Raw genomic sequence first — 26,192 nt, forward strand, 5'->3', positions numbered from 1 at the left:
ACCCGTCTCATCAGAATGCGTGGAATTGAAGCTCTTGCCTTCCTGGCCGCCATCGGTGCCGCTCACGGCCAGAGCACGGTCGGATTTGGCCCTTATTTCTCTTTGGGCCCTACTCAGTCGTGGATTAGAGAGGCCAACACCACCCTGGTTCTGCCCGAAGCTCCTAGCCCTCAGAAGGACCGTCTTGCTCTCTGGCCCGGTATGGGTACAAGCGGTGGTGATCTGATCCAGGCTCTCGCTGTTTCTTTCTCCGACCCCAACTCGTAAGTGGATGGCCGAGCAAGAGCATGATTTATCGTAACAATTGCTAATAGTTGTTACAGAAACTGTGGTGCCAGCTCTGGACAGTGGTGTACCTGGGCTAGTACTCTTGAGGGTGAATCATGATACAGCTTTATCGTAGCAGTACTGGTCAAGCTAACTACGTGGTAGGCACACAATTGGGTGGCAAGGAAGTCCCGGCTTCTGCTGGTGACAAGGTGACAATGCACTGTAAGTATACTATTAACACTGTTCGCTTCTCTTGTCAAGTATCCATACTTATATTGACTCACCTATAAGACAAGTACAACGACAGCACGGGCAAGTATGACCAAACGGTCTCGATCAACGGCGAGGTCGTCTCTACTCTTTCGACCAGTGCGTTTTCTTTTCTTTTGCGTTGACTATCCACATATTTACTGACATTTATCAGGCTCGGGACAAGCCCAGGGCTGGGGTACGGCAGTTGAGTGCCAGGACGATGCGTGCCAGAGCACTGCGGGAGCTCACAGTAAGTTCCCAACCCATCTTTTGAAGAAGAACAACATGCTTAACACAGGAATACAGAGTACCTTGACACCACCATCATCCTTAACGCCGAGGATAACTCTTTCGGCGACACCCTGTCCATCAACGAGGCCAGCTCCTCCGGCCTGTCGACGTCGGACAATGGCAAGACTTGGACCGTGTCGACCATTAACATCAACTCTCACACTTACAACCTGTGAGGTTGAAGTTAGTCTTGTATAGTATAGCTTAGGGATTGAAAAGCACTAGGACTTTTCCCTTATGGAATAGATTGTACATAAATACGGAAAACACACGTATCTTCACGTTCTCAAAATCGTCCATGACATTGATACAACAAATTCATAAAAGACATCATAGCTACTACTGACAGACAGCGTCATCATGCTTAGCGACATTTCCATTCCATAACTCGTGAAACAGATCCTTAGAAAAACTTGTTAACCTCCTGGTTAATTCCCTGGTTAACAGCACCATCCATTCCACCAGGGACATACTGGTCAACCTTCTGGTCAACCATCGAGTCGACAAAGTTGCCTCCAGAGTTACCACCCTGTCCTCCGTTGTTAGAGCCGCCCTGGTTGTTGTTTCCACCGTGGCTGCCGAGGAAGCCTACAAGAGAGGTTATTGTCAGCCAACGTTCTCAAATCCAATCGATCATGTCGCAATTGAAAGGGAAACAAACCTTCTGCCTTGTTTACCAAGCCCCCAAGCCCACCAGAGGAGCCACCGGAGGAGCCACCGAAGGAGTCATTTCCACCACCAGAGCCCCCGAAGTTGTCTTGGTTGCCTCTTCCTCCGCCAAAGTCAGAGTCATTACCGCCAAAGCCAGAGTTGCCAGAGCTGTTACCCCCAAATCCAGAATCGTTTCCGCCGTGCCTGGAGTCATTGCCTCCGAAGCCAGAGTCACCTCCACCGCGACCCCCGCCAAAGCCCGAGTCATTTCCTCCAAACCCAGAGCCACCTCCACCAAATTGAGAGTCGTTACCGCCAAAGTTGTTGTTGTCGCGACTGTTACCACCACCAAAGCCAGAGTTGTCTCCGAAGCTGTTACCACCGCCGTTGCCTCCAAAGCCGGAGTCACCTCCGCGGCCACCACCGCCGAATCCAGAATCATTGCCTCCGAATCCAGAGCCACCTCCGCCAAACTGGGAGTCGTTACTGCCGAAGCCAGAGTTGTTGCCTCCAAACCCGGAGTCATTGCCTCCGTAGCTGTCACCACCACCGCGACGGCCACCACCAAAGTTGTCTTGACCGTATGAGTCCATGGTGTCTATTGAGCAAAGAAAGTGTGTTGATAGTTTGATATAATGTGAAAGATTTCTTAGGTGTCAATTGAGTGTAACGATCACAGAAAACAAGACAAAGAGAAAGAGAAGCGGGAAGGTAGAAATTATCCAGCTTTAACACCCCAGCCCCAACAGCAGAAGCAATTTGACCCCTCTATTCAACACTACAAGCTTGCGCCATTTATTCGCCACACAATCCCAGCCCTTTCAGCCCTCAGCCATCAGCCCTCTGTTCTGAGACGCCCCTAATCCCAAACTAGTGGCGCAATCCACGCATATGATGTCAAGCGCACACTAATGAAGGAGCTAAGATGCGTCCTAGGGATCTCGATTTCAAATCACGGTGCGAGATCTCGTCCATAATGACGCTAAGCTCCAGGGCGAGTCAGCTCGGGGACCATCCAATTCCGAGGGGATCCGATCGTGTGTGATAAGACTGGGTTTGGGTTGTAGTGTGGCGATTTTGCTTTTGATGGCGATACGGTGTGAATTCTACCAGGTGCGTAAATGGTGAATCACACTCTTCATACTATTTATTCTTCGAAAAGTGCTTTGTAGCTTCTAGCAATGGCCTTATCTGGTTTATTGTGCCCCTTGAGTATGTGCCACGTTTGTGTTCAATGTCAATAGTACTAAGATTAGGCACAGCACTACCAACCAACCAGAAGCCCTACCCGTCCCACACCACCGAACCAAGCTTTGGGACAAGCTTCCCTTGACCCGTAGAGGCACTAAGAACTGTGCCCTGAGCCCTGGATCCCTGATGGGCCCGCCCGACCAGATCCCGATGGGCTTACTGCTCAGCGTGGTGTGAATTCTCTCGAAAGGGTCTCTGGATAATATCTGATCTCACAATCGGCTTGATCGGAATAAGAAACTTCTAGTATAAGAACGTCAATTTCAGGTCACGTAAAATTATCTTCAGATCACGTTAGGCTGCAATACCGATTCCTAATTGAGCCGAGGTCTTTACCTTCTTCCTCACCGGGAGGTAAGCACAATTCTCCGGGTTGACCACGGGATCGCATCTGATTTTTAGAAATACAATAACTGCTATCATTGGCGGGGGTTGAATTTTCCGCGAAATTTAATTGTCGGGTTCGGAGTTACTTCAATAGTTGTTCCCTTATTGGTTAGTATGGGATGTTTGAAATAGTCTGTAGGAAAAGGAATCATCCTCATCTCTAATAATTGTTAATGTCTACGTGGTAATTAGACACACTGGTTACCAAATGTTAAAGCACATATACAGGAAGCTACACCATATAATTCGGTCAACGTATTTTACTGCTGCGGAAGGAAAGATCCACACTTGGCAACAGTGGCATCTGTGGGATAGCAACTGACTTGCTCGGAAATTGTAGGATTGGCGGTATCATGAGACCATCTCTAACCCTGAATTGTGGCTTAAGGAAAAAGAAAAAGAAAAAGCAAAAGCAAAAGAAAAAAACACCTGCTATAAGATACATGGGAATCAAACAATAGAAGGCATCGGCCAAAACGCGCGTAACATATACCATGAATTGTCGGATGAGCTGTAGCTCAAGCTTGGTCAGAAGCTTCAACAACACAGCAGCTCGGCAGAGGAGAACACAGTCCATTAGATATCTTTGGATATGTCTTCTTGACCTTAGAAGCCTCTGCTTGGGCAATTTTATCCACACGGGATATTATATCACTGATAATTTCCGGCTGCACAGCAGGATTCATAGCACACATTCGAAGTGTAGTCCGTCCACGAATCTGGGTGGTGAATATAGAAGCGATATTCTCCTTCACGAGCCGTTGCGAAGTTGCAGTGTTCAATGAGTCTAGCTCTTCCTCGCTGAACCCAGGAGGTGCGTATCTGAAAACCACAATGCTAGCAACTGTTGGCACCGGGATGATCCAGTTCTTATACTGCCGGATACTGCGATCCGCTGTACGGGCAAGAAGAAAACCCTGATCGATCATCTCACCCATACGACGACGACCTAGAACCTTGATAGTGAGCCACAGAGACATTGCGCGCGCGGGGCGACTTAGCTCTGGGCTGAGTTTGTAGAAGCTAGTCGTGGCTTGAGGTTCCGATGGATGGTTGAGATATTCGGCATCGAAGGAGAAGCTGCGTGCGAGAGACTTCATGTGCCGCGTGAGCACAATCCCGCAACCATATGTCTGGAAGAGCCACTTGTGGCCATCCCAGGAGATGCTATCCGCGCGACCGATACCATCAACCAGGTGGCGATGCTTGTCGGAGAGTGAGATGGATGCACCATATGCACCGTCTACGTGGAGCCATAGGCCTTCGTCACGCGCGATGTCGGCTAATGCGTTCAGAGGATCGATACTGCCTGTGTTGGTGCTGCCGCAATTGGCGACAAGGAGGAAAGGAACGCGTCCGAATAGGCGATCTGTATTGATGGCATGTCGTAGGATATCCGTATCCATGCGGCAGTTATCATCGGTTGGTATCTTGTGGACCTGGTAGTCCATGAAGCCGGCAATATGTAGGGCTTTCATCACGGAGAGGTGTGTCTGGTCGGACATGTAGATGGTGGCGTTTGCTCGCTCTGACGGTTGGAGTTTCTCATCGCGAGCTGCGACTATGGCTGTCATGTTTGCCATTGACCCACCCGAGACAAAGCACCCTCCCATTGAATCAGGTAGCCCCAGTTGAGAGCCTAGCCAGTGGATCATGGCCTTTTCAACCTCACTCGGACCAGAGCTCGCATCCCAGTTGGCAGCATTTACATTCCAAATGGAAGTGAGAAGATCACCCAGACGAGTAATGGGGGCCGGGCAGGCTGGTATATAAGCAAAGTTATGTGGATGGGTGTGGTGTAGATGGTAGTCAAAGAGCGTCATAGCTTGTTGAAGGATAGAGACCGGATCCCGCGGATGATCATCCGGCATGATCTCATCCTGCAGGCTTGGTAGCTCACTGATATCGAAAACTGGGAGAATAGGGTCTGATGGAGGTGGAAGGTCGGTGGTCAGGAGTTGAGTCAATAGAGACCTGGCTAGCAACATGACATTGGTCCATCCTTCATCTGATTGGTCTTGGGGTGCGTTGAAATGCATCTTGTCAAATCTGGAAAATTGATCACTCCAGGGGAAGGCGAGGCAGTAAAGAAGCAAGGATTGTGTCTAGGTGGCTGTCAACATACTCGGAACACGGTGGCAGTTATGTGGCTTTATAAAGTGTGGCCGGGTCAATATGCGCAAGAGGCTCTGAGCTGTATCGTAGAGTGAGTAGGGAACGAAACTCTTCTGAGATGCACTAGATCGCAATGGTCGTAGGTAAGCGAGATCAAGTAACACGGAGCTAACCAGACTCAGGTCGATAGAAAGTTAAGGTTGAGATCCGGCACTCCCAGGCTGACGAGTTTTCAGCTCAACAAAAGCAACATGAGGGACTGTGGTGTATCTAGCTAGCTGCGTATCCAAAGGTTGGCATAATATTTCCCTCACGGGGCATATAGTCGCATAGTCTCTCTGTGCTGCGTCTGCCGATCTTTATGAACACATGATATCTGAGACTGATTAGACAAGTCATTACTATAGATTATATGAGACTGATTAGACAAGTCATTACTATAGATTATAAATTATGTCTACTGTAGTAGTTAGTTGTTCATATTTGCTGTGAGCTGCGAGACGGATGCATCCAAGCGTGTAGTATGTAATGCCGTTGTGTGGCTGGGCGGGCATTTTGAAGCCCGCCTGTGGAGGGGTCGTGCTTAATGGACTGTGTAGCTGAGCAATTTGACATGTCGTCTAGCCGCGGTTGCAATACCCTTTTCGACGATTCATGCCAATCAACGCAAATAGTGAATGTGTAGAGGTTGATGCATGTAGATCTCTTGCTAATAGCGGTGTGGCCCCAGAAAGGTTGCCGGTGACTGAATAAGTCTCTTGTGCATGGGTGGCCGCCTCGTGACACTTGCTGCCCTTTCAGCCGGGTAGACAGCTGAATTCGGATGTTACATAGGATTCCATGCAGTTGACGAGGTCAATGATGGATTCCCATAGGCCAAGAAGCATGCAGAGTTTTACATAAAACCCAGCAGTCTGGTTGATTACGACCCCACTATTGGGAGGCAAGAAACTCTAAAAAGAAATGAAGGATGTCAACAGACTCTGTGCACGATAACGTGTAGTTGGAATTAAACTTCCGGCTTACCACAAGTTCTTCATTCATAGTTTCTTCAGCCACCTCACCCTACAGCAATATCCAGTCTGTACGAAGACTGGAACCCGAAGAATGGTACCCGGGCATCAGTTCTACGCAGACGCCATTGCTGAATTGGCTGCTAGTAGTGGGAATAGCCAGAGGAATATCTCAACACAACGGGCACAAGCGGATTTGAATGAGAATCTGTAATCTATTCAGATCTCAAGATTATGGCTAGTAAGACGTGAGGCCACATCGGCAGCAGGGGTGGCGATCAGGTAGTGCCTGGCTAGAGTGGAATCTCAACGAACTATTTCTTTTTGCTTTTCTTTATTTGACCCCTTGACCAAGGGCAACACAATGGACGTCGACTATAATTCAAGTTCCTCGTATCATAACATCATAACATACATGGATTTACCCCTCGCTCATCATCCTGACACGTATGGGAACTGGTAGTATTGTCCAATGCCGCGGCACGGTCCGTCAATCTCAACACCACCCACCTGCTGAACCGCCTTGGGATCACCTTGCCACCAAAAGGCAGTCGAGAAATCTACAGGCTCCCATCCGAGTAACAGCGGTCCGTTTAACGGATCTTTCGGTATAATCTCCCAATTTCCGGCATTCTGGTGGCGGTACACCGGAATGTTCTGCTGGTTGCAGAGAATCGTCGAGTTAGCCGTGGGACAGATCCAGTCGGTCAAATCACCCTCAAACACAGCAGCCGGGTCCAGACCAGCAGTCAAATTGTCCACGGGGTAGGTGATCAGAGAAGCATATTCGTTGGCGATGTGCAACCTTCACTGCAGCCGAGCGGGCAGGATAATCAAAAAAAATAAAGCGCTCGACAGGCACGACGCTAAAGCTCAGAGCAGGTTCAGCGCCGTTGTCTGAGTACTGGCCGATAAAATTGGAGACTTGCGCATCTTACCCATTACATTTTCACATAAATACTCAGCATATCCGTCCCCTTGCCGCTCGGATACGACCGCGTAGGCTTGAAGTACTGTGCTCGCCGGAACTGTCCCTTCAACTTAGCAGCTTTTGCGTTGTCTTCTTCCTCTTCAGCAATATTGCAGGTCCCGTCGCCGCCGCGTGCGAGCAGATCCCAGTGAACGCCCTTCAGTCCCCACGGTGGTCCTGGCAAGGAAGTCTCCTTGTACATGGGAAACTCAAGACAGACAAGAAGGCCTCCCGGATGGAGAAGGTGGCTCATACGTTCGGCCCATTTCTGACGAAGGGAGGGGTGGATAGCGCATAGAAACTGTCAATTGCGTAAGTCATACTGCTCTTTATCCGATATCTCATTGAAGCATGCAGTGAGTGTATACACATACAGTATAATCATAGACCAAGTCAAACTTCTCACCATCACGTAGAGCTTCACTCTCCCACTTTGAGCTGAAGAAGTCGCCGGTAATAAATTTTACATTCCCTATATCAGCAGTAGTCGCAGTTCCAGAGGAGAAATTATATCCCTGTGGACTCTGCATCTCTGAAGCGGCATACTTCCTCGCCTCGGAAACGCCAGTAGCGGATATATCGAGGCCGTAGACGTCAAAACCATGCAGTGCTAGCATGACGGCATCATAGCCTCTTCCGCAGCCCTGTAGGAATTTTACATATAGTTAGTGACTTCGAAGTAGATGTTTCGCAGTAGTTCCGCGAGTATCCGGTGTATTTATTGGCGTGGAAAGAAGGGTGATACCGGAACAAGGGCTCTCTTCCTCCGTTTATCAGGGGTAAAGGGAGAGAAAACATCTTTCTGCTGCTCTACTACATCGACTAATGCAATTGAGGGACTCCCTCTATCCCAGAGATCGCTTTCATTGGAGTCCCAGAGTGCGGACCAGCCTGAGCCTTGGTCTTCAGCTGGCCTGGTGTGAGTTAGACAGGTTCGAGTCAGGTCTTCAATGCAAATAGTCGTGATTGTACCTTTCAGCAAAATGGCTGATGAGGCGGCCTTGAACAGGTGGATTAGGCGTGTGGGCCATTTTATGCGAAGAAATCTGCCACTATTCGTGATGGCTGAAAGTTCTGACAGATTCGAGATTCGTCACGGATGGAAAGTCAAATTGTGGGGTGATTAAGAATGGTTCCCGGTTGGCGACGGAGCGGGTCTCCACCATAGGAAGTCAGATGGTTCTCGTCCGTTTGCTACTCTACGTATGATCCCAATCCTATTTCCTATGAACATGAAATGATGGTGTTGGACCCTGAAGCATTGAAACAAATTGGTCGGCGATTGAAACAATGCCCCACTCTAACGCCGAATGCGGAGGGGGTTGATGCCAATGATACCAGCGATTGTATGTCGAGCTGATTGTCATCAACACTGCAACCCTTGTGTGGTCGCTCGCATCTGTAAATGTCCGCTGGCATCGCGTCTGACGTGAGAAACACTATAGCAGTATGCTTCATGAGTATATGCCCCGACTAGCTCCGTTTCATGGCAGGGTCTGTTGCGACCGTGTTTCTCCGACTACACCACCTGTCCGGGTCACAGAGGACTGAGAGACCTCGACCCGACCTACAGAGGCACAAGGCAAATCTCATGTCATCAGCAGTGTATGGAATTTATCATTACTGACTGATGGTCTAGACACTCTCTAGTGGGGTCTTTCCATATCCGCCTTCCCGTTTAGTCGGTAAGATGATATGGATACTGTGCGCTCAGCAAAACCCACTAAAAATCCTTCAGATGAATCAGAACTGCTACGGTCTTTCACGTGCATATTTAATCTCGGCCTGTTATCGGCCGAACTGTATGCCTTTAGTGATTGATACCAGAGGCTTTGCTCGCCTGGGTACGGACGGTGTTTGCTGGTATCCCGCCATGGCGTTCTGTGCACTTTGGCGGAGCAAAAGCATAGCCATGAAACAAGAATAGGCTGTCGGAGCATAGCCCACCGGGTCAGCTCGGGAGAATGTCTTACCTCGAGCCATTTGCTTGTCCGAATTTGGGCTTGAAACTATAAAGTGATCTTTGATGGTGCTTCATGCACCTCGATGATCATCGCCAGTGCCATCGATTGGCTTTGCACGCTAGACTACATTACAGATTACTGTGTAGGGTGAGGTCATACCCTGGTGGGGCAGGTATGAAGACTCTAAGCATCAGACATCTGGCAATAATCATGTCCTCTCTGAGCAAGATGGCTTGCTTGCTCGAGAGTGTCTACAGCGGCACTAGGACGTCTGATAGAACATCGTTATGGCCCGATCACTCTTGCACCGGTACAAGGGGCGTTTACCCTCTTGTACCGGACTTCCGATGAAAATAAGCACTGTAGGTGCGGCTAGCAACCCTCGGTGCCCATGTCACATCTTGCACCCAAGGGCAGCCGTATCTTTACGATTGCTCCGATCAGCATGCCCCCAGCGAATTGATGGAAGGTAGATCATCGACCCATGGCTCGTGTCTCAGAATTGCGAAAACGTGCGATGCCCCTGAACCTTGTGGTTCCCAAGGATATGAGCGACCGGCCAATCTTTGACTAATACTTGGCTTATCCACGTTACACCATAGGCTTAGTTGAGTCCCAATATTGGGTAACTTCATGCTCTTGAGAGACTTTGGGCTTGGCACAAGGGGTGAGACATCGAGTAGATAATGCATGTGGGAGTGTGTGTTGAGGAAAAATGTGCTCTGTGTACAAACTTGACCCACTGTCAGCATGCATTGTCGATTAGTTGTCCGCGTGGTCGGCCATGAGGCCTGGGATGCACATGAAGGCGTCGCTGAGTGTTCTCCTCTTCGAGTCGCATCCCCGCTGGTGCAGGGGTAACTTTTGGCCCCCAAATTGCCGATACTATGCAAAAATTGACCAGGTTGCTTTGGCCACATTGATTGGGCCCTGGAGAAACACTGAGGACAGCAATGGGTTCCCTTGAAGGGATAAGCGACGCCAATCGCTGCTGTTCAGGGATAAACCTGCGGATGGACAACTCCTTCCCGTTAGCTTAAGACCCGCCCATCTCCACCAGAAATTCCTTCGCGTCACGCTCGCTTGCTCTCGTCCTTCAGCCGTCAGCGCCTGTCAGCACCAGTGCCCTCAACTCCCCCACAGCGGCCCCTCGCGGCCTATCGCCGACGGGCCCTCAAGCCGCTAAAGTTCACGTTAATTGATCCAGAGCCACGCTGCCCTCCTTGTTCCACTGCAGTTGACGAAGCCTATTGCTCCTCGGCCCCCAAGCATCACAATTCCTGCTGAGGGCTTACTATAGACATCCCTTGAACGGAGGATGTCATCTATGTCTCAGAGTGTGCGCCGGTCGCAACTTTCTTGCTCGAATCAGAAGTGCATCAGGCCATGATGGACATGATGGTTTCCCAATCCTGATTGTACTTTTGGCCCCCACGCGGAGATAATTCACGTTTTGTGGATGGTCTCTGCTGAGTGAAGACCCTGCGTCTAGGCCTGACAGCTCATGCAGCATGCCAATCGTAATATCCTGTTATCACACTTGTGCGCTCCGGGCCCTTGGCGAGAGACGCCATCGTGCTGTACAGGCTATCTCTTGTTTTTCGTTCTCATTTGTGACTCGCTGGTCGGAATATGTATCCCCTGCGTCGGCACTAATGCACCATTGGCCGACAAAAGATCCGTCATGGCCCAGCATGCGGAGGGGTTCATTAACCACGAAGATCCGCACAAACACCTTCTAGTGGGAGGTGTTCGTTTTGTTCTTCCATCTTGATCAAACTTATTTGGCATTGATTTCTTCACTCATATAGCACGTGGGATCGCAAACATACTGGTGCACTAATCATGGCACCGTTGCCTGAGGGAGAAGTGAGTGGCTGGGTGGACTCGCCCAATGATCGGGGTACCATCGATATCATCTGGGGCTGTTGTTTGGTACTCTCCACCGCTCTCTGGACAGTTCTGCATCTGAACATTCCGGCCCCCGACGATAGCCTTTGGACGGTTCTGTGGCGCAAGCTCCGCTGGGGAACATTTGCTATCTTGGCCCCCGACATGCTGGTAGGCTTCTCCGCCATGCAGTACGAGTCAGCCCAGGAATCGGTGCGCGACATGCACCGCCTGGGCTACAAAGAATGGACCCTCAAACACGCTTTCTACGCCAATAGCGGAGGCTTCGTCCTTCAATCGACAGACTACCCTCCCTTCCCCATTACCGCCGCCTCAATTCACTACCTCGTTGAGACACACCACATCGACTGCCCTACAATCACGGCGGAGGAAATCTGGGACAAAAGCAAGGCAGATACATTCGCTAAATGCGTAGCATTGGTGCAAGGGGTATGGCTCGTGGTCCAATCCATCGCCCGGGCCGTACAGGGCCTCGCTGTCTCCCCGCTTGAGCTCTTCACCATTGCGTTTGTGTTATCCACGATTATGACCTACTACTTCTGGATGCATAAGCCACAGAGTGTTGGGGTGCCGACCGTTATCGAACTCAAGAGCGGATCAGTCACAAGCCTGATCAACAGTGCTGGGGAGATCGGTGTTGAGCCCTTCCGCGAGACACCACTCGATTTCCTGGAGAAGCCGCACCAGCGGTGGCATCGCCGACCGACCCTCGAGAATCTCCGCCCGCAGAAAAGCCTCCTACAGCGTATGCCAGATGACAAAATCGTGTTCAATGGCCTGAGTCAACGCACCTGGCTACTGGTATCCATCCAGGCCATGGTACATCCCGCTGTCCACTTGCTGGGCTGGAACCATGTGTTCCCGACGAACACTGAACAGCTGATGTGGCGCATCATGAGCGTCTTCCTGGCTTCTGGTCTTCCGCTGTCGAGCATGCTGCGCATAACTCTGACCGCGTTAGGCTTTGACGGTCACCAGTCCCTGACATGGATATGGGTCCAGCCTACCGGCAAGGAAGAGAAAGGATGGCGTGCTTGGGTGCTGGACGTTGTTATGTCTTTTATTAGTGCCTGTCTGGTTCCGGCCCGCTTGTTTATCATCATCGAGGCTTTTATCAGCCTGCGACAGCTCCCATCGAGTTCCTATGTGACCGTTGAATGGACGAGTTTCATCCCGCATGTTTGAACTACGCGAGCGAAAGGACTCGTACTTCTTGTTTCTCCGGAACAGAAATCTTCCGCTGGACGCGGGTGGAAGGTCACAGACGGGTGACTCTTCGTCGCTCCTTGCAGCTCTCCAACTGGGATTGGTTGAGGCACTCAATGGACACCAAGCGGCGGGAACTGCACTATCCATTCACGTCGCCATGCATAGCCGCTATCTAGGGTGCGATAAAACTGCCTTGTCTCTTGTAAAAGCGCGGCACGTCATCGACCTAGTTTAGGAATAAACTCCGCCTGGCATACTGAGCGTCAGGCCACTCTGTCCAAGTGAGCACAGACAAGCGCAGCCCTAGTCTGTCTTCCCCCGCATTCCCCCCGCAAATCAAGGCACATCCGTGGGGGCATCATCTGGGGGAGGAGAGATCGGAGCCAAGCGAGCCAATCGTTCACTCTATTCCGTTCAGATCGGCGTGGGGGCGGTATTCCGTTGGCTGTCTTCTCTTGTGCGCCTTCGTCTTACTTCATACCCGGGGAATGCTGGGCTATGGGCACAACCTCGGCTTAGCATATTTAAATTCACATATCGCCTCACTATCAATCCTTCCAGGTTGTCACCTGTCTTAAGGGATAATGCTAATGCTCCATCATGTTTGGCTTCGACATCGAATTTCGCCGTCACCGGTGGGCCTTGGTCTACTGCTCCATCTCCGCCATCGGCGCCCTGGTGTTTGGTTATGACAACACATACTATAGCGGGATTCTAGGCATGCAAGAATTCAAGAATGACTACGGCGATCACTATGAGGATGGTGCGAAAGCATTAGCGACGAGCTTTACGTCGCTGACTACCTCCAGCATCTACATCGGGGATATGCTGGGAGCACTCATAGCAGGGCCCCTCAATGATCGCTTTGGTCGGAAAACAGTTCTCTGGATTGCTTCGGCGTTTGTGCTTGCTGGAGGGGTGACCCAGGTTGCTGACACCCACATTGAGGGTGTTATTGTGCTTGGCCGCATTCTAATTGGGCTTGGAGTGGGCAACTTTACTGTTACGTCGCTACTCTAGTGAGTGCTGTCATCTCATTTGTACATATCCAAAACGACTCACTGACCCTTCCATAGTATCGGAGAAGTCGCACCAATGGAGATTCGGAGTCCAGCATTGTACATGTACCAGTTCCTGCAATCCTGCTCGCAGCTAGTCGCCTCCGGCCTCACCCAAGGCACCAATTCCATCCACTCGTCTCTATCCTACAAACTACCTATGGGTGGACTCGTCATACTGCCCCTTTTCATGCTCTTCTTCCTACCCTTCATCCCTGAAACCCCAACGTGGTACGTCTTCCACAATAGAGAAGAAGACGCCAAACGCGCTCTCCTCAAGATCAACCGCAACGACCGTACCTACGACCCCACAGCCGACCTAACCTTCCTCACGCAAGCCCGACGCTACGAAGAAGCCCAAGGGGAGGAATCCTCCTGGCTCGCCCTCCTACTCGACCCCATCGAGCGTAAAAAGCTAATCTGGGCCTCAGGCGGCATGTACGCGCAACAAATATGCGGCATAATCTTCTTCTACAACTACGGAGTCGTATTCGCCGAAGCCCTCGGCGTCTCCCAACCCTTCACCATCACCCTCATCACGATGATCCTACAAATCTTCGCCGTCGCCGCATCCATCCTAACAGGAAACCGTCTCCGCCGACGCACCAACCTCCTCGCTAGCACCACCCTCATCCTCATCGCATTCATCATCATCGGTGGCATCGGCACACAATCCACCCTCACCACCGCATCCAAATACATCATCGTTGTCTTCTCCTACGTCGTCATCTGTGCATACAACTTTGGCCTCGGCCCACTTACTTACGCCGTTTCCCGCGAGCTCTCGGTCGGCGTGAACCAGAACAAAATCATGTCGGTGTCCATCGTGGCGCTGTATTTCTTCCTCTGGGTGATCTCTTTCACGGCGCCGTATCTGTATTATGATGCCGGGCTTGGTCCGATGGTCGGGTTCGTGTATGCGGGTACAACGCTGACGTCGCTGATTTGGGTGTGGTATTGTGTGGGTGAAACGCAGGGGCGGACGAGGATGGAGGTCGCTATGTTTTTTACGGAGAGGGTTCCAGCACGGAGGTGGAGGACGCATGTTTTTGCGAATAGGGGAAGAGATGAGAAGGAGGATGTAAGGGCTGAGCATGTGGAGGGTAAAGCTTAGCAGCTATGTGGATCCTTGGGGCTGGGGCTGGTTACGATCCTTCTTGGTATACTTTTTAGTAGGAGGCAGCAGTGCTAAGTTATTGAAATATACATGTTATTCCTGTTATGTTAAGCACACAATCCGACGTCTCGCAGGGCAGAAGGTACGATTCCTTGTAAGGAGCTTAACGTATATCATTGTATGTTATACCATAACCATCCTTAACATCTCCATCATACATTTACCACGAAATGGGCAGATTCGGGTTCCGAGGAAAAGAATGAGTAGACCGATTTCTGTACCGCAAACCATAGATACTTTACATTTTTCATGACGATTCTTTTACTCGTTAAGCTACGCCAGTAAGCTGGGATTAGGGGATGGCCAAGTGGGAAGAAATAAGGTGTATTGATTCTCCGCTCTCACCTGATCTAGATCTAAATGAGGAAGTTAAATCCAGTACATATGATAGTTTAGCTCAATCGGATGTAACCGCATCGTGTTCATGGACGCGAGGGGGAAGGCCGGTCTTGGCGAACGATAACCATAGGATGTGAATGAGGGGGATGAACGAGGAAGAGAAGTTTATTTGGCGGGTGCATCTGGCACATGTCACATTCTTAGGGCTAACCCACGGTAGGGGTGAAACAACAAGGCTAAAATTAGGTATATGTGCAGGAAGAGATACTTTATTTGTTGACGCTATGTTGAATAGAGTCGTCCCAATTTTTTTTCCTCCACTGGTTGGTTCTCTCCTCACCCCGCGTTGGCAAACTTTTAATCAGTCTACGATGCCGCCACCTCTTCCACCCTATATGAATTCCCCTAATGTCCACTAACAACCATACACCAAGCTAAAACCAATCGGCTGACTCCCGCCGATAGAATTCTGGAAGTCCACACTCCCAGGTGAAGTCTGCCACGTTGACTGCAACGCCAGGAAGCTCATTTTGTTCGAGCAAGTGTTCGACGCGAGGATCGTATGGAATGGGGATGTCGTTGGCGAAGTTGGGAACTGGAACGTCGACACCATCTCCCGCCGAGTAGGCTGATTGTTCCAGGTAGGAGGGGAATTCAAGTCCCAGGAATTGGTAGTCCAGATATCTGCTTGGCTGGAGCCCGTCGCAATGGGCTGTGCCAGGGCCGGGATGTCGATGGCGAGCATACAACCTGTAGCGTCGTCGGGGATGCCTGTGAAGGTGAGGGCGGATATTTTGGTGTTTGCAGTGGCTGTTCTGGCGAGGGAGAACTGCTGTCCGGTGCTTGGGGTGTTTGGGTTTGCGCTGTCGAGGACGTCGATGGCTGTTGGGGCGATGGTGGTGCAGGCGCGGGGAATGAGGTTGGCGGGGGTGGGGGACGTGGATGCCACTGAGGCAAGGATGGTGAATGCAGTGATGGAACTGAGAAACTTCATTTTGAGAATGGATATATTATTCTGATTGCAAGATAGTCTTGAGGCAAGAAGATAACCAAATGAGACTAGGGGATTGCTCTTTGGATGTGGTTCCGAAGCAGAGGCTGCGTCCGGGAAATGCTTGTATTTATATCTCTGGTTCTGCAATTTTATCCAAGCTGTAGACCCCTCGGTAAGCCATTTTATCACTCATGATATGGTAATAAAGAGCTAGCAGTCGCATTTTGGAGCGGCTGCAACCTCGTATAGCCCAAAGAGGCATTGACGATACGAGGCCAAGGCCGAGTTGCTTCAATAGACGATGTGATCTGTCCGAATTGGACTCTGTAAGAGTAAACGAGAGGCATCCTTCACGACTTGACCACCTACAATAGCGAGGTATGTATTGGACGCCTGATCTAATTCTGAAGCTGGATAGTATTCGACGCTGAAGGGGTGTCAGGTGGTACTATACTGCTACTATGGTTACACAACAGACAAGGAGCCTGCCTAGTGCAACACGAACCAGCCATATTGGGTTGACTATGGCATTATCGGCAAGACATTGTGACAGGCGTTCTCGGCTAAGGAGCTGCAGCTATTATGCCTCGTAACCCTGGTGAGCAAGATGTCTCTAGTGAATCTGCGGTAGCATGATACTTCCTCGCTATGCAGGAAACTTTCTACATCCTAGTTAGGTGATTTTCGGTTCTCCAGGTGAATCGTATATCTAGATTCAGAAGACTTAGAGCCGACACTACGCCCACGGGAAAATACGAGACCCGGCGATGAAATTCGCGACTGGTGAAAAAGTTAGACTTGAGGAAAGTCAGACACTTCCCAGAATGGATGCACCTTGTACTGTGTCCCGTGTCTCACGCTAGTTGTCTTGAGAGCCGCCCTTGCTGCTAAGCCCTGCAGCAGATCCGTTGCACGACATCGTGTGCGATCGCTTACCATCAAATTTATCTTTTATCAATTGAGCGCCCATACAGGATAGAGGTTGCTTCACGAGTCACTTATTATCATTCTATCTTGACTAAAAAACCGTGAAGAAGAAAGCCTGGGCCGCCCCAGTCTGACTTCGCCGAGTTGTCAGATACCGGAGAGCTGTCTCACTTTGGAGGCAGCTTTTCTCTGGTAGTCGTATTCAGCCATCATTGCTCGTCGCTTAATGCAATATACAAAACGAATATTTCCATCACATTCTTATCGCGTGGCTTGTTGAAGTTCAGAATTTTGATGCTAGCAGGTCAAAATGAGAAACCATACGCCCATGATGGCACGATGTGTAAAACATGACGAAGCCACGTACATAGGAAATTCATACCCGTTGTGTCTACTGGGCTGACTCCAAGGGTGTGTTCTGCTACATCCTTGCTTTGGGATTAGAGGTGGTGAGAATAGGATGAAGAGCGACATGTACTGCCTAGAAGCCAGGACAATGAAATAAAAACTATACGGCCGTAAATTAATAGAATAGATTGCGGAGGAATTGATAAGGTCTGCCATGAACTGATACTCGAAGTATAAGCTGCGAACAAGTAGAGAAGAGATACCCTCAAATTAGTACAACCTACCTAAACCCGCCCAGAAAGAACTCCGCAACACCATCCTAAAAGCAACATACAATCGGCAAGCCTTACACATCATAATCTCTCAAATCACTCCAGCATAGCTCCTTCCCCAACTTCATTCGCCCTCTCCACCACCCTCTTATATCCCCGTTCACCCCTTAATCTCTCCACATACCCATGCAACAGCGGATACTCACTCCTTGATATAACCCCCAACGCAAACCCCACAGACACCGGCACACTCAACTGGATATCCGCAAGCGTGAGATCTTTTCCACACATGTACGGGCCCCCATCAGGCGCTGTAGCAAGCTGCTCTTCCAGGAACCCGAAATGAGTTTTGAATTCATTGTCCAGGAACTCAGAATTGACTTTTGATGCGATGAAGTTCGTTATGGGCTTTAGAAAGAATGGAATAGGTGCGTTTTGCAGCGCTATATTTCATTAGTATACCTTTGGTATTAGGCAATGTACGATGTGGGAAATAGCTCACCATCGAAAACCAATTTTATCTGCAAAACACTCATCAAGCTCCCCTCCACATAGCTGTCGTAGAACTCATGTCGCATCCATGCCTCCGTTTCACCGCCTAGCTCTTTCTCCTTTCCGGGCTCATATTTTCTGGGAATGAGCTTGGTGCTTGTGGCTTCATCGGCAAAATGCTCAACCAAGTAGCTCATGATCGGGCTCGTCTCGGCCAAGATGATAGGTTTGGAGGTCGGAGAGGGCGGCTGGATGGATACTGTGGGCGATTTGCCAAGGGGGTGAATCCTCTTCAATTCTGCAGGCGCAGTACCTGTCGGGTTGCGCTTGAAGGGTTGGATGGAGTATTCGAGATGCAGCTCCTCCATTACCCATGCGATGCGCTGGGCGCGGGAGCGCTCGAGCCTGTTATTATGTTAGTTGTGGAGGTATTAAGGGGTGGGAAGAGATGTACCAGTTAAGAACGATTTTAGCACCGCGATTCGCGCTCATTCTGTCACGGTATGTTGATTGTGGTTTTCGTGGTTGTAGGTGGATGAAAGTGAGTTTCTTGTTGCTGGGTAGAGTTAAGGTTATTTATAGTCAAATTCTGCTGACCTGGATACGCAGTATGTCGTCAGCAAAAGAAGTAGATATGTAAGTGGATACTCTTTGTCTCTGAGGGATTTCTATGACTCCTCTGCTTGCGCTGGTAATTGCTTTCTTGGTAGGTAATTCGGACATCGCCGGCACGATTTACGGGACGGCGTCAGCACTAGTAAATTCTACGGTGCGAGATGCAGATAATCAACGTATCAGCTGACAGCGGGACGAGCATTGAGCTTGCAGTTACGAGTGTCAGACGCACCCTTCAGTAGCCTCATAGACTAAGCTAACTATAAGATTGATGTCATCCTTGTGGTCATGTTTAAATTAAACCCAAACTCTCACGCCCTTGGATTGACATCCCCGAGCTCCGCGTACTTTCAACACCAACCGAACCCTAATCTAGACAACTCCCATCAAAACCTTAAACGACAACACCATTCAGTTCGTCCGCCGCAAGCTGCAACAGATCTTCCTGTCCCAACACGTTCTGAGTGTAGCGCGAATTGAACCTCAACACCTTCTTCACCTGATTATACGTATCCACATCCAACACCAACGGCAAGCCACTGACATACCACGACACGCCTTCAGTGCAAGGTGGAGTAGTCAGGGACCCAGAGTATGTATAAATATCGTTGTTCATGAAATGTCTCGTAACACTACTGAAATCCAGCAGTCCAAGCTCGGTGGTACTTCCCAGCTCGGCGATTTCATTGACGTCGGCGAAGACGGTATTTAGCAAGGGTGTGCTATGATCCTTGGTGGAGGTGAGATCGATGAGAAAGCCCACTACGGCGATGCTTCCATCTGTGTTTAGAATTTTTTGTTAGTATGAAGGAAAGTAAGCACAGGAGGGGTTTATCCTCGTACCTTCGTCCGAGAACACAAAGTGGGCTTCCATGGGGAAATACTCCTCATCAATCCGGTGCTCAGAGGGCGTATGGAAATGAAACTGTGCCAGGGTGTAGGTATGATTTCCTACAACGAGGGTGCCATTCGTCAAAGGCACTTCGATGGTGGTGCCGAGGTTCTCGAATTCGAGGTCAGAGACCGTAGGGATATAGAGAGTGACGGTGCTATTGTTGACCTTTGAAATCTCGGAGCTTCCGATGACGATAGGCGACTGGTGTGTCCCTGTTGCGCAAGCAACGTTGGCGCTTGGGTCAAGGCCGTACCAGTTCAGTGGGCCTCGCGTAGCAGTATACCCATAGCTGGGGACGGATGCACGTCGAGCAAGAGGGGTGTTGTGGTAGCAGCTAGCTGCGACGGCGGGGATGAGAGGAGGAGGGATGTTAGACGCATGGCGCTAGTAGATAATAGTAAATAAGGTTATCAATAAAGTGGGTAAGTGAGTGTCTGCAGGATTTGGGGACCCTGTGGTCGTGGCTAGTCTATATACTTGCATTTTCTGGTTTGTTGAAGGTATAGATTGGTAGGTGTGTGGACGACCATTCAGGAATGCCAGCGCTGGTTACATTGGCTTCAGTAATGAGAAGAACACTACTAAGTGCCTATGGAGGTAGTATCCGAATTCTTGGGCTTCTCCCTTTAGATGTTAGGGCAGCCTTTTACTCATTCAAGCAGTCATTGTACCATGAGAGTGGATTAGTTGTTGTCATATCCCACCCCTGCATGCCAGACATCAAGAGCCCGGGGACGCAGACATTTCCCCTTTGCCTACCCGTCCCTTGCATGTAGAATTCTGGGGCGCTACCATAAACCGGATTGTAGTCCTGATCAATCGTAGAATTGGCATTGTTGTTGTCTAGGTCTTCTCTGTTCAAGTGACAGAGAGGAAGACCAAGTCACGGGAATCGATAGGAGACGGAAACAATCTCCTTCCCTGTAATCAAGGTGATCATTCTTCTGGCTTCCATCGACAAAACCAAGGAAAGAATTTGTCGATCAATTCTTGAACATACTTCAAGCAGGCTTAGTAGAAAGCTTAAATCTAATCCTAAACTTGCCATAATGCTTTAGTAGTGACACTGACTGACTGCAGGTGCAGCTCAATTGCTAAAGTGGGAGTCAAGTTGGAGCAAAGGTCGCCGATATATCTTGTATGACAAACAAAAGAGCAGAAAGCAGCCAAGCAATGATACCAGAGAGTAAGCTCATCAAGGAATGCCCAAGAGAAGGTCATGATACTCCGTATTTAAGAGTATCACCACGCACCGTCGTTGTTCAACTGGAGGAATGCTATCTTTCGGTTTTCTGCAGGTGACGAAATCCGAATGGACTGAGTATATTTGCTATGCCCCGCGTCTGTACTTCAAGCGGTCAGGAGCGGAGGTAGTATAGCATTGAATTATAGCAATATCGGTGGCCTAGAAGCGGTAGTAGCCCTGGTATGCACGCCCACCAGACCCAGAGTATAAAGTACTAGACATGGATCGATAAGTATTTCCGTGACTTTGGTCCTATATGTACCCGATACTGGACAATTTGACATCATTTAACTATTTTCTACACGCTACCGTTATCTCCGAGCCGTATCCCTGACTCATGCGCCCCCAACCAAGCATTTGCCGCCGGCCCCAACCAGCGCCCGGTGTTTCACATGAATTTCTGACGGGCGCATGCGCCAGCGACTGGCTCTTATCCTACGAATGAGAAATCAAGAAGATGGTATAATCATTTCCGCTGACTCCATGCAGAACTCCTGCATTGATTGTACTACAAAGTAGGCTGGTTTATACAGTTGCGATGAATCAATACATATGGCACAGCCATTGGTATGTCATCTAAAGAAGCAGCCCCGCGAATGCGCCCAGCCCAAGGATCGTCATCAAGAACCCGCTGTAGGAGAGACCGCTAGCATCACTGCTGGATACAGAGGCGGAGCTGGAGCTGGAAGAGCCAGAGCTCGAGGACGACGAGCTCGATCCCGAGCTACTGGACGAGTTGGTCGACTTGGATGATGTGGTGGTGTTGTAGGCATTGATACTTGTGTAGTCGCCAGTCTTGTCCGTATAATTGTAGTACTCGGCAGGGGTGTAGTTAATGATGCTGACCGACTCCAGATACATGATGAACGGGCCGTCGTCGTAGTCGGTCTCACCACCGGCCCATTCGATGGTTCCCTCGGAGTTATCGGGGTCACCGCCAGCCCAAATACCGACACGGACAGTCATGGGGGTCTGGGGGTAGTTCTTGCCATCAACAGCGTCCGCATACTCGAGTGTACGGACGACAGTACCATCGAGGATCCATTCGGTCTTGCTGGATGTCCAGTTGACTCCATAGGTGTGGTAGGTCTCTTCGGGGGTAGTGACGTTCACAGTGGTGGCACGGTCGTAGGACGTGGTGTTGCCTTTGCCGAAGTAGTTCGTTTGGATTTCTGAGTCCCATGTACTGACTTGCTCCTGGGTAGGGTTAGCATTGGTAGCGTTGAAGTTTGATAGGGCCGTACCCAGTCAATCTCATCCAGGTCGTTGGACTCCATCACACTGGTGCTGACGATACCGGTGCCGTTGGCGGCGCGGAACTTGACCTCCACATAGCCGAAGAAGATGTAGAAGTTGGACTCGATAGTAGGGGCATCTCCCTGCTGACTGATCACGAATTCAGCACCTTTGGAGGTGCTGTTCACGCTATCGGCGGTGACATTCCATCGATCGCGCCAAGACGAACCCTCGGTGAAGTTGGTGGTCAGGGACCACTGGTTGAGACCCTTGTCAGGCGGGCAGGTTTCTGATAGGGTGAGTCAATCATAATACTCTCCGATAAAATTGTCGGATACATACTGTTCGTGGGGTTGCAACTCGAGTATGTCTGAGCTGCACTGAGAGGCACTATGGCAGCGAGGGCAGTCAATGCCCATGACATATATGACTTCATGATAATAACCAACGAATAAACGGTCTGAGCGAGTGACTGGAGTATTTGAAACGAAAGAAAGCTGCAACGGAGGCTCGCAACGAGTGTAAGAAGGTGGAAATGGGATTACAGACTGTATATAGGGTACTGAATCATGACCATGGTTGACACGAATACTCAGGGGCAGGCTAGCTAAGGCAGCAGCAAATATTGAGGTTGGCTATAAATTCTCCCTCTTGCTGGGCGCAAGAGCGCTTCCACTGCGTGTGGCCAAGGATGCATAGCCTGGGCAGTGTTCTTGGTACATCTCATTGGAGGAGGGAGTGGAGCGGCTGTCTTGGGATGACGGCGTGTTGGCAAGCGGTTGGCTCTGAAACGACAGCAAGTCCACGAGGGATGGGGCCATGCGTCGGCCACAAAGCTTGATGAGAGGCGAAGAGATGGCTTGCGCGTCCGCCCAGAAGACGGTTCCTGAACACTTACCCGGCAACAGGCACTTGGCCCGAACGGGAAAAGTGCTGTCGTGGACTGTGGATGCGCATGACGCCTATCAAGACTCAACCCAATGCAGCAACGATGAAAGGAGCAATTTTAGAGAACTAGTATCGTCTGTTTTGAAGAATAGTATCAGCTTCTCCAGCAGGTTCATTTTGTCTAAATCTCAGTGGCATTATCTTAGGCCGTTGCTGAAGCGCGGGAGCGAGCCGAGATTCGAGGGTTATCGTCGCAAAATCAGTGGAATGGAAAGAAAGATATGAACATTGAACAAAAGCCAATGGGATCGGCTCCGGACGATCAGTCAGATGGTTCGGTCCCAGCCTCCGCTACTGTCTTTAGGTCCGAACCGGGTTTCAACCAGTGAACGAGCTCGACGCCATGGAACTGCGGATCCCGTCGTGGCAAATGCGTACGTTTATCTTGCCCACGTATATCTGCGTGCCTTGTGGCCATGTGTCATATTAGGTTTAAGGCTCGACTCAAGCCCATTCTAGAATTTCCATTTTCAGTCTGAGCCTGATGGTTAACTTTATGATGGATATTCTCGGGAATCGGGACGTTCCTGGAACCACCCTCACGAATAGAAACAAAGATGTTGATCTCTATCTCCACTGATGCTATCGGCTAAGGTTTGTGCCAGATAGCCATGACTGACTAGCAGCAAAAAGTACATAAGAATTCGCACATGGCCTGCTAGCGAGTATACTGCTTCTATATTAAGATTGGTGTCTTACCTACCTTCCCTGGACCACATCACGGGTCTGCGTAGCCCCCAGATATCTTGCTCGTCCAGTCAACGGCTCCTGAGCTGCTAGAAGCTCACAGAGATTGACACATACCGCGAACTAATTATGTGATAATTAGAACGATGGAATATGATAACGTGATGTGGATGGGACGCAAAAGAAAGCGTAGGTACCGAAACTTGCCCATTCAACATCCCTTCAGTCGCACGTGAGATCTCTCTTGCAGGTCACTTTATCAGGTCGTTCTCAGCTACCTACCTCGAACAAGGTGCCCCAAGATCGCTATAGAACAATTGTTTGGGTCATCAATTCACTAATCTGCTGCTTATTCACCTTCACTTAATCCATTGGGTGACACCCAGCTTCTCCTGTCAGTATTGCTCCGTGGGTTTCACCAGTACCCATCTCAAACTGCACCAGATGCTATGGAGGAAAAGCGACCGATTGTCCCGGTTGCTGATTTGACCCTGTTTAATCCATGGCGTTGCGATTATCATTACTTTAATCATCGACATCCGATATGCTATCTAGAATTAGTCGTTCAACTCGGCCCATACATTCCTAAATGTTTATCGCAACGCTCTCTACACTTGCCTTTTCGCTCCACTGTGGCTGCCACCACAAGAGACGAAGAACTTAGTACGAGGATGTACACAAGGTCAATAATCCCGCTTGGTTGATGCTCCCACTGAACGTCTCACGCAACCCACCAATGCAACTACGCGGGATGCGTATGTCACACAATGCAAAGATGTCGCTGAATCTAAGAGGATTGCTTGTCACGGTTAAATGGAGCTTGCAGGTTACCGGTCCTGACGTTGGCATGAATGTGAAAAAGTCGGAGTGGTCGTCATGGAAAAGGAATGGGATCTGAGATTGAGGCTTAGGAGTCACAGCCTACATCGGTCACAGGACATGCTTCCTTTTTATTCCGACCCAGCTCTATCAGCCCCAGCAGAAGGAAATACGATGCACCAGGCATGTATTTACAGCAGGTCTCGATGACGACTTTTTACGAAGTTTTGGAGTGCAGGGATAGAAAGCAGGGAGAACTGGATGATTGTCTGGCAAATCGTCAACCCGGAGGTGGTTTTTGTGCTTTCTAACTCGAGGCACAGCAGAAGTATGTGCAGCTGAGTTGGAGAGTCTTGAACATTTACCGAAGCAGTGCCAACAAAAGGTGTCATCATCTAGCTCGATAGAAGCTTTCTCGCCTTCTTTTCTTCCAGTCTTGCCGATGGGCTCTGTCTAGGTGGTGGACTTCTCGAGGTAGTACAGATCCCTTGCGTTGGGTCAACTGCTCCCCAGATATTGAGCTTGTGAAATGATAGTACCCTTTTCTTTGCGAACATGCCAGTCGCCTGCGATGATATTGTAGGTCATTTCGCTTTACCAGAGGTGTGGCCAGCTGATATCGACTTTTGTATTGATGGATGTCATGTTTGGAGTTTTGTGAGGGGCAGATGGTGGTGCAGAAGCAGGTAATTTCTTCTGGTGTTGTCCATTTGGTTGCAGTATGCCGGCATAATCAACTCACATCACGAAGTATCAAAGCAATCCAAGAAATGCGAAAGATGACTGCTTCAGAGTCCTCTTGTTTGACACACCGAGCCATAGTAGGCAATAATGTGGAGGGGACCTCACACAGAATGGAACACTGCACCTAGTGGGATCATGAACGAGTTTATACTATGGGGACCGGTAGTGTCACGGTACTATTATCCTCGAACTAGTATGGTTTGGCTTGAGGGCTTTAAGTTCAATTAGTTTACTTTCATTAAGGTCTGCGAGGAACTGCGGTGTATGGAATTTAACTATATATATAGCCGACACTGGGTGGCATATGAACCAACGATGTGGTAAAATGCGTAATAACTTTCAGATAGTCAGTAAGTCTAGATTTTGCATTACTTAGCCGATCCGCTTGACATGCTTAAAACGAGTGTGAGATAATCAAAATAGTACGTAAAAATAGGTTGGATATCCTGTCATGTGCTGAATTCCGCGCAGTAAAAGATTGCTGTGTGTGGTAGTAGCTTATAGTGTTAAATAGGAAGATAACCCATCAGCGAATCAGATAGTCTACTGGTTAGCAACAGCATCATTGGTCTAGTGGTAGAATTCATCGTTGCCATCGATGAGGCCCGTGTTCGATTCACGGATGATGCACTACCTTTTTTTTTCTTTTTGTTTTCTTCTGCTCTGCTGATCACAATTAGTGCCATCTACCCCTCATATCCGCCTCATATTACTCCACTTCCTTCCACTTCCTTGCTTACTGCCTGATCGGGATCAGATCATCCTTCGTGTTCGAGGTTAAGACCATCCTGGTCTGCAGTTAACATGTCTTTTCGACACTTCCACTTTCTTGCCACGTCTGTGCCATTCGGGATTTAAACCTCGGATTTTCGCCACCATGGTACCTGGTTACTGCAGCTAGTACACCTCACTAGGCATTAGCTCTTTCAGCTGAAGACAATTACAGGGATCGGTGACTGCCCGTAGCTACGATCGCCGACCCGCCGGGATTGGTCCCACCGCCGTGTTTGCTTATCGCCGACGGCTGAAGCGGAGGTTGGGCCAATGGACAACAATCCCCTCAACTAGCTACCATTAGCTACCATTATAGTTGCAGCTAATAGATTAAAAT

General features: G+C 49.6%; 10 protein-coding genes and 1 non-coding gene across 11 annotated transcripts; 4 read left to right on the top strand and 7 right to left on the bottom strand.

The window, feature by feature from the left end:
* Positions 1–15: 15 nt before the first annotated feature.
* On the top strand, positions 16–989 carry AKAW2_10117S (uncharacterized protein; the record flags this gene model as incomplete). Its single annotated transcript, XM_041682677.1, has 6 exons — positions 16–263; positions 324–376; positions 433–492; positions 562–639; positions 695–772; positions 829–989. 6 exons carry the CDS (start codon positions 16–18, stop codon positions 987–989), a joined length of 678 nt encoding a protein of 225 aa, XP_041536837.1.
* A 227-nt stretch (positions 990–1,216) lies between these two features.
* Positions 1,217–2,057, bottom strand: AKAW2_10118A (uncharacterized protein; the record flags this gene model as incomplete). The annotated part of the gene is made up of 2 exons (XM_041682788.1): positions 1,217–1,401; positions 1,475–2,057. 2 exons carry the CDS (start codon positions 2,055–2,057, stop codon positions 1,217–1,219), a joined length of 768 nt encoding a protein of 255 aa, XP_041536838.1.
* A 1,563-nt stretch (positions 2,058–3,620) lies between these two features.
* AKAW2_10119A (pyridoxal phosphate-dependent decarboxylase family protein) lies at positions 3,621–5,141 on the bottom strand (the record flags this gene model as incomplete). The annotated part of the gene is made up of 1 exon (XM_041682899.1): positions 3,621–5,141. One exon carries the CDS (start codon positions 5,139–5,141, stop codon positions 3,621–3,623), a length of 1,521 nt encoding a protein of 506 aa, XP_041536839.1.
* Positions 5,142–7,171: 2,030 nt separating this feature from the next.
* Positions 7,172–8,231, bottom strand: AKAW2_10120A (uncharacterized protein; the record flags this gene model as incomplete). The annotated part of the gene is made up of 4 exons (XM_041683011.1): positions 7,172–7,501; positions 7,575–7,844; positions 7,946–8,114; positions 8,173–8,231. The coding sequence occupies 4 exons, from the start codon at positions 8,229–8,231 to the stop codon at positions 7,172–7,174; spliced, it is 828 nt and encodes a 275-aa protein (XP_041536840.1).
* A 2,778-nt stretch (positions 8,232–11,009) lies between these two features.
* On the top strand, positions 11,010–12,260 carry AKAW2_10121S (uncharacterized protein; the record flags this gene model as incomplete). The annotated part of the gene is made up of 1 exon (XM_041683122.1): positions 11,010–12,260. One exon carries the CDS (start codon positions 11,010–11,012, stop codon positions 12,258–12,260), a length of 1,251 nt encoding a protein of 416 aa, XP_041536841.1.
* Positions 12,261–12,884: 624 nt separating this feature from the next.
* AKAW2_10122S (uncharacterized protein) lies at positions 12,885–14,456 on the top strand (the record flags this gene model as incomplete). Its single annotated transcript, XM_041683233.1, has 2 exons — positions 12,885–13,303; positions 13,361–14,456. The coding sequence occupies 2 exons, from the start codon at positions 12,885–12,887 to the stop codon at positions 14,454–14,456; spliced, it is 1,515 nt and encodes a 504-aa protein (XP_041536842.1).
* An 817-nt stretch (positions 14,457–15,273) lies between these two features.
* AKAW2_10123A (uncharacterized protein) lies at positions 15,274–15,852 on the bottom strand (the record flags this gene model as incomplete). The annotated part of the gene is made up of 1 exon (XM_041683344.1): positions 15,274–15,852. The coding sequence occupies one exon, from the start codon at positions 15,850–15,852 to the stop codon at positions 15,274–15,276; it is 579 nt and encodes a 192-aa protein (XP_041536843.1).
* Positions 15,853–17,495: 1,643 nt separating this feature from the next.
* On the bottom strand, positions 17,496–18,383 carry AKAW2_10124A (glutathione S-transferase; the record flags this gene model as incomplete). The annotated part of the gene is made up of 3 exons (XM_041683455.1): positions 17,496–17,842; positions 17,902–18,296; positions 18,346–18,383. 3 exons carry the CDS (start codon positions 18,381–18,383, stop codon positions 17,496–17,498), a joined length of 780 nt encoding a protein of 259 aa, XP_041536844.1.
* Positions 18,384–18,900: 517 nt separating this feature from the next.
* AKAW2_10125A (carbonic anhydrase family protein) lies at positions 18,901–19,781 on the bottom strand (the record flags this gene model as incomplete). Its single annotated transcript, XM_041683566.1, has 3 exons — positions 18,901–19,286; positions 19,350–19,613; positions 19,685–19,781. The coding sequence occupies 3 exons, from the start codon at positions 19,779–19,781 to the stop codon at positions 18,901–18,903; spliced, it is 747 nt and encodes a 248-aa protein (XP_041536845.1).
* Positions 19,782–21,223: 1,442 nt separating this feature from the next.
* On the bottom strand, positions 21,224–22,319 carry AKAW2_10126A (glycoside hydrolase family 16 protein; the record flags this gene model as incomplete). The annotated part of the gene is made up of 3 exons (XM_041683677.1): positions 21,224–21,844; positions 21,892–22,172; positions 22,226–22,319. The coding sequence occupies 3 exons, from the start codon at positions 22,317–22,319 to the stop codon at positions 21,224–21,226; spliced, it is 996 nt and encodes a 331-aa protein (XP_041536846.1).
* A 3,321-nt stretch (positions 22,320–25,640) lies between these two features.
* Positions 25,641–25,711, top strand: AKAW2_t10004S. Its single transcript has one exon. It is a non-coding gene; the product is annotated as a tRNA-Gly (tRNA).
* Positions 25,712–26,192: the final 481 nt, after the last annotated feature.

The sequence above is a fragment of the Aspergillus luchuensis genome, chromosome 1 (assembly GCF_016861625.1).
Source record: "Aspergillus luchuensis IFO 4308 DNA, chromosome 1, nearly complete sequence".
Taxonomy (NCBI): Eukaryota; Fungi; Ascomycota; class Eurotiomycetes; order Eurotiales; family Aspergillaceae; genus Aspergillus; species Aspergillus luchuensis.